The sequence below is a fragment of the Oreochromis aureus genome, linkage group 7, assembly GCF_013358895.1.
Source record: "Oreochromis aureus strain Israel breed Guangdong linkage group 7, ZZ_aureus, whole genome shotgun sequence".
NCBI classification, from domain to species: domain Eukaryota; kingdom Metazoa; phylum Chordata; class Actinopteri; order Cichliformes; family Cichlidae; genus Oreochromis; species Oreochromis aureus.
The window spans coordinates 38,746,458-38,753,412 of record NC_052948.1 but is presented as its reverse complement, the minus strand read 5'-3'; the positions used below and the strand labels follow the sequence as shown (position 1 = coordinate 38,753,412).

Genomic DNA, 6,955 nt, shown 5'->3' with positions numbered 1-6,955 from the left:
ACTCCTGTCAGCTTAGAACAGGAAACGGAGATTGAAATTCTGTTGTAGACCAAAACGGGACAATATCCATCCGTCCATTTCCAACTGCTTATCCAGATCACGGGTGCAGCAGTCTCTAACGTGAAGCCTAGATGTCCCTCTAACTACTGCCTCATCCAGCTCTTCAGTGGGGGCGTTTCCAAGCCAACTTCTTCCTCTTAAGCGCATCCTGGGTATTCCTCTGAGCCTTATCCTGGTGGGACATCAGTCAGAACGCGTGGACAAGAAGATTAGAAAAACTGTTGCCTGGTGTGACGAGTCTCAATCTCTGCTGCCACATTCAGAGAATAGGGTCACAGCAAAGTGTACTTAATGAAGTGTCCCTTTGGTTAGTGTATGTATATGGACAATGAAATGATCCCCCCACCTCCAACTCCAGTATTAACACTGAAAACACATGCAAATGAACCACTCAGGAAGCCCACATGTACAGGTTTTGTTTTTAATGAGAAAATATTCATAATATGTATAGTGGGTGTGTAACTGTGAGCCTTACATGTGCTATAAAATAACAAAGCAGAGTATGAGCATACAAGTGGTTAACATAGAAACAGGGGTTATACTGTGTTTATATTGTATTAATAAGATTGCTTTATCACACACACAAACAGTGAGTCCCACACTGGAGAAGCTCTGTAGGCCGAAAACAAGCTACCAGCATTTAAAATGATAAATAAAATCATCTCTGCACCATAAATTCAAACATCAAAAGCATAATAATAATAATTATAATTATAATAATAATAATAATAATAAATCACACCATTCAATAATTCCTCTGTGTGTACGTTTCAAAAGCGACTCTACTGAGAACTTTGATTGGTTCCCACATGGATGAAAACCTTTTCCGTCCTGTTGTCTTTTAGCCTTTAAGTCAAAAATAATCTCATACCAGCGTTAAAGACACTGCACCTCTGCTGCACCACAGAAGACCCTGAAAGGAGAACTTGGATGATTCTGTGGAACATATGTGTGGGTTTTAATATTATTTGTTTCGGGTTTGATGGAAGTGGACACCGCAGAGTCAGGAGTCCTTGGTTTTCACTTTTGGTTTATGGCGTTTGTGCCACGCTTTCTTGTCAAAGCATATCACAAGACAGCCGAGTGGAACAAGTTGCAAAGGGTGGCTTGACTTGATAGGTTAGTAGATGTCCAGCAAATACATCTGTGGTTTAGCTCAGCATACATTCAGTGTGTTTGGAAGCAAAGAGAGAAGTTGCTGCCTTGCTGAAGGACACTTGGACAGGTCAAAACTGTGACTTTTGGTTTACAAAAACGCTTTTTTTCTCCTCATCTGGACGCAGAAACAAATCTCACAGGCTACGACAGAGGAATACAATCAAAAGTGGTTCAGAAATACCGTTTCCACAGCCAGTTTGACACATTTCTACTTTTCATTTTAAATTAAAGACAGTCTGTTATACTCCAGGGAGAAGTGTGGTTGTGTTAAAGTGTATTTACTCTTGAAGCTGAATCCTGTTTTTCCTCGTCACTTTGTATGATTTCAATGCTTCAAAACAGAAAATCAATGTTATTCTGCAAAATTCAGTCACAATACAGTTAGTAAAAAAAACAAAAAAAACCCTTTACAAGCCCAACTTACAGCACAGGTCTGTTCAGCATCTCGAAAGACCTTTATTGCCTTCTTTTTGCCACTGCACTTTTTTTTTCAGATGTGCTTGTTTCAGGTTAGAAAAGGAGTGTGAATCCATTCGCACACTTCTACGCCTTAAAAATGACGTGAAGAGCTCAGGCTGGCGGGTTTTCTCTAAATAACATTCTGTTTTGGTATAACAACTTCTTATAAAAACCTTTTTTGATTATTTTTTTCATCAAACTTTATCCTCGGCTAGCAAGTAGATACAGACGTTCATAGGTCAAATACACAGTCCTACCTCAGTATAATACATGAAACAACTGCTTACATCATCAGAAAGCACAGGTCAACAAAGCGACGTAGCCAACAAAGGTAAAATAAGTTTTTTTTTTTTAATATAAAACCCCTGACCCAGCCCTTTAATTAACACACACATTCACTCAAATGGTGCAAGCACTACCAGCAGGTAGATCCCCCCCTCCCCCTCATGTTTCGTTCTTTTTGCACTGGAAAAGAAGCGATTACAGGCAAACTTTCTATCTAAGGTCGTTGCTTATTTTCTCTAAGGTCTACTGACGGTGTAGTAATACAGGATACAATACATACCGTGCACCGACAAGCAGGTGGTCTAAGGCAAGTTTAGATTTGCTAGTTTTGCAAATTTCCTGACTAGCATTTCACAAAAAAAGGATGCTGACCCCTCAAAATTCAGTAAAGTTGATTGACAAGAAGGCAAAAGCTCCTGGCAAGCATGTCAAACTTGTGTCATATCTGCACTGTGCCATTATGGGCTCTGAAAGTGATGCCTTGGGGCACCTTTTGGTTCGGTTCCTGGAAAACACACCAGCTTTCCAGCAGTAAAACCAGGTAAAAGTATTTCTGAAATTACAAAAAATAAGAGGGTGATCTGGCCTCTCCTTGTCTACTTCCTCTCAGAACTTTCTTTTCTTTGAATAGCTGCATCTGCCTATCTTTTATATTGTCCACTTGATTAAAAGCTTTCCACACTTTCAGAAGATGACTGCGGTTATTATAAAGCATGTGCAGATGAAACCACCATCAGAGAGTCTCAGGCAACCAGTCAAAATAAAAGCTTTAGATCTTATTTGAATAATAGCATAAAGGTGAAAAATCCTAAGAATATTTCAGTCATTTAGCATCTACCAGCTATTAAAAACACTAAACGTTGCTCTAAAACCACCATTAAACACATTTGAAGTGTCTCTTTCATTGCTCACCACCTTCACATATCTCCCACATCCTCAGCCACTTAACATGCTAATATACCTTTAGTTTTCAGGTCCAAAAAGCCCCACTGACTGCTGGGGTCATGTGATCTTCAGATACTCTTAATAAAATAAATAGTTTTCCTTCCTGCTTTGTCACTTTTCCTTCAGTCTTTCTCTTCCTTCATTCTCTCCAATTGGCCTGGTATTTGTCTCTGAAGGGAGCTTTTTACTCCTCCTCCTCCTCCTCCTCTTCTTCCTCCTCTTCTTCTTCTTCCTTGCCATCCTCATTGGCATAGATGCCGGCTTCCCACTTCAGTGCCATGTCGCTTTTCCTCCTGGTCACACGAGTGGCCTCCAGAACCTGATGATTACAAAGCAACCAATCAGATGCAAGCGCAACCGGGAGTGATGTAATTGTTACAAAGCATAAAAAACAAACAAAAAACACCCCCAAAACCCGCACACCACAGTGACTTTAACATGACATGCAGTGTATGTCAAACACTGAGGGCGCACACATCTAATCACTTTAATTAAATGACCAAAATAAAGAGCACCTGCAGTGTTTGACAGCAACAACAAAAGTAACTTTACTCCATTTCAGGGAAAATTCATGCTTGAACACCACATTAAACATGTCCAGTCGTTATTCCTCTCCCACACCCATGCCGATACTCACAATCACCTTCAAGCAGACAGACAAGGACAAGGAGAAAAGATTTCTTTTTCAACTGGAATCCAGGGTAGCTCAGGACAGGGTGTAGGTGAAGTGGATTGTGGGTAGTGGCAGAGGGCTGACAGCAGTCATGATGATAGAAAAGTATGGACATGAGCATCTCAAAGCTCAAGCCAATTACATAGTGTCAGATTGAAGGACACCCAAGTACCGTATCTGTTAACACGATTACACATATCTGAATATCATTTACAACCATATTTATTATATACAGCTATATGGCACCATTAAAATGGCTCCCTCTGTTTTAAATATTGAAATAAACTTTTTAAATCGACACTGTATACAGCATGTACACAGTTTAGAATGTGTGGATTAAAGGTTCACACCAAATCCACGGAGAAGCACATGCAGCACCAGCACCAACACCACAGAGCAGAACAAGGAAATGAGAGTACAACCAGACCTGGGAGCAGACATAAAAACACATGTGGGTTTTGTTCAGAAAGTGCCTTGTCTATGGTTTCCAATCTACCATCTACATTTTCAGCACTGGTTTCATTTCTAAAAGACTGACTGAAGGACAATTAGAAGATGAAAACAACAAAGTGGAAGTGGAACTCTTTTCATTCTGACTCTGTAACTGGACCTTTGGAAGTCAAAATCACTGTGAATAGGCAGTTTCTTCAGGTGATACTGATATACGCTACAATTCTGTGCAAAGGTTTTAGGTAATTAACACATTTAGATTCTTATTATTAATAAGTGAATGTAATGAGGGACCCAAAGTACAATTAATAAATTATGATCCCAACGATCCAGCGAGACACACACAAGTAATGCAAATTTAAACTGACTCTGATTATTTTAATAGAGCTCTTTTTTTTAAATATAAAGATTTTATTACACGAGCATGTTCATTTCTCAGCTGGGAGTTTGAGGATGTTCAAAACATAACAGCAGGTTATGGTATTAAATGAAAACCACATTCATAGTTGTAACTTCTTTTCTTTCATAGAGGATAATCCAGTATATTCTCAGCTAACGGGGTAATAGAAGAAGCACTGAAGCACTTTTCCTGAGTCTTTAGAGAATCCATCCAGCTCTTATTATGGCTCCAATGGGCCACTTAGTCCAAATACTCTTCCTAAACAAAACTGACTATTCAAGCTCACCCTGGTATCGACACTGACTCAGAAATAGCTTAGTCTGAATCCAGGGAGGCCATGATGCTGTAAATGGAAAGGGTCCTAACCCTAAATATTAACCAGATTTCTTTTTATTGTACCCCGAAGAAAGCTTTATGGAAGTGGATCTAAATCCATCCTTAATTCACTTTTAGTACCTGAAACTTTTGCACAGCACTGCATACAGCTGATTTTTGCCATCTACTTGGACTCTGTTGTGTAATGTGGAATGTAATGTGTATGGTCTGACCCAGGTCTGTCAGTAAAGGCAGTTACAGGAGGGAAGAGATTCCTCAGGTACCTCAGTGGTTACCTCGTTAGCCAGCAACAAACGGGCATACTGATCGAGCAGCAGGAGAGAAGCAACAGTACATGAAGTCAACACATGTGATGTCATCATGGATAAACAACAGGACAATTAGCAACAACATCAGCAGCTAACAACTGCACAGCAGAGATGTTTGTGTGGAATAAATTCAGTGAAGTGACATGAAGTATGTGATCTTACAGCAGCTGTAATGAAACTGGATCTGCTGTGTGTGAATGTGAAATTGAGCGTGAAGTGCTCATGAACTGAAAAGTGAAACTTGGGTCTGTCATTTCTGATTACGCAAGATTTCCAACAATTTCTTTCTGTTTGCGTGCCAAACCTTTCACCTTTTTGTGAGACCCCATTTTGAATACATGAGCATTCTGGTGTCGAATTACATTTAATTCAAAACAAAAAAAGACAAAAACATGGGGTCAGGACAGAAAGCCCCTCTTACTTTCACTCTGACTAATTGACTCTCTTCTCTTCCAGGCTGGGAATTTCCCTTTGGTGATGTACAGTATGTGCTCATACCAGGTCATGGGCGTTGACATTTAGGGGAGGTGATTTAACCAAAGCCCGGCTGAACAAATACGTATTATGTGACAAACTGGGTCATCTCTTGACACTTTCACAGAGATCAGGGGATTTATAATAACTGATGCTCACAACTACTACATTAGTTTGTTGTGCTTTGTATTACAGGTTTTCTGCAACAGAAATCTTTTGATTTTGCAATGAAAAGAGCCTCAGTCTGTTTCTCTTACTCTGTGTCTAGTCATTTATCTTTCCCTGGGTTGAAATACTTACACTGTTGTCCTCCAATTTCTCTCTCCTCTTCACTTTGTGTGTTTCGTAGTCTTCCATAAGAGTCTGCATGAAGTTTTTGGGTCGTGATCCTCCAGAGTCCTCACTGCCAGCATCAGACAGGGCTCCTTCAGAGGTCGAGGGGGAGACAGGTGGCGCAGGTCGAACTTTCTCAATTTTTCCTGCAAACCAGAAAAAAATCCATACTATGGGTTATTTAAACATTTTTTTAGTTCTTTTCTTTTTAATTATTGTTACGTTTTCATCGTTTGGAGCCAAAGCTATTGTTCTTAGATATACATAAGACACAGAAAACCTGTGCTCTGCCTGCTATGACTGAGGAAAGAGCATGCAAGCAGTCATTTTGTGGACGGTTGGAGTGACTGATTCTTATATAGCACTTTTCTACTCGAGCACTCAAAATCTAGCTTTATACAACATGCCTCATTCACACCCATTCACACAAGCACTTTTTCTATACCTAAGTGCTTTCTATCTAACATTCACACACATAGATACTCGGATGGACGCATTAAAGAGCATCTTAATCTTCAGTATCATGCTTAAGGATACTTTGACACACAGACTGGAGCAGTCAGGGATCTGACCAACTTCCAATAAGAAGATGACCTTTTCTAGCTCATGAGGCACAGCCAGCCCTTTTTTAGACCGTTTCTAACATAGGGCTTTCCCTCCTTTCCCACTATAGAATAATTCAGTTCAGAGATACAATATGAACTTTTCCTTCTGCTGCTGGCTACACGGCTCCCTTCTGTTGTCTGCAACATATTATTGTTGTGTGGTGCAAGCCATTGAAAATAATGGGTTTCAGCACATGTGAGAGCACCTTGGATTATGGGTATGCATGCAGTCCTCAAAAAAATACGACATAGATGTTGGTCTGCAAAAACCAGCTACAATTACCTGAACATTAATTAAATATTTTAAAATCTTGGTACTTTTTTAACTTAACAAAACTCTTATGGAAACGCTAAAAAAACCTCTCTCTTTTAGTCACAGCAATTCATAAACAGCAAATTTACATGCTAATATTTACCCATTAGCTTTCCAACTGAGTAATGTTGAAGTTGATGGGTTGATTCTGGCATT

The 6,955-nt window shown here is 39.7% G+C and overlaps 1 protein-coding gene across 3 annotated transcripts in view; it reads right to left on the bottom strand.

The window, feature by feature from the left end:
• Positions 1–467: 467 nt before the first annotated feature.
• Positions 468–6,955, bottom strand: part of LOC116324958 (bromodomain-containing protein 4) — a 90,507-nt gene continuing 84,019 nt past the window's right edge. The window contains exons 15-17 of one of the 3 annotated variants that reach the window (XM_031745753.2): positions 5,849–6,027; positions 5,030–5,068; positions 468–3,226 (exon numbers count right to left, since the gene is read on the bottom strand). In XM_031745753.2, the coding sequence (XP_031601613.1) occupies positions 3,092–3,226; positions 5,030–5,068; positions 5,849–6,027 (353 nt within the window). In that variant the 3' untranslated portion in view covers positions 468–3,091. The remainder of the gene's footprint in view (positions 3,227–5,029; positions 5,069–5,848; positions 6,028–6,955) is intronic. The other 2 variants (XM_031745755.2, XM_031745756.2) reach the window with 2 other exon arrangements.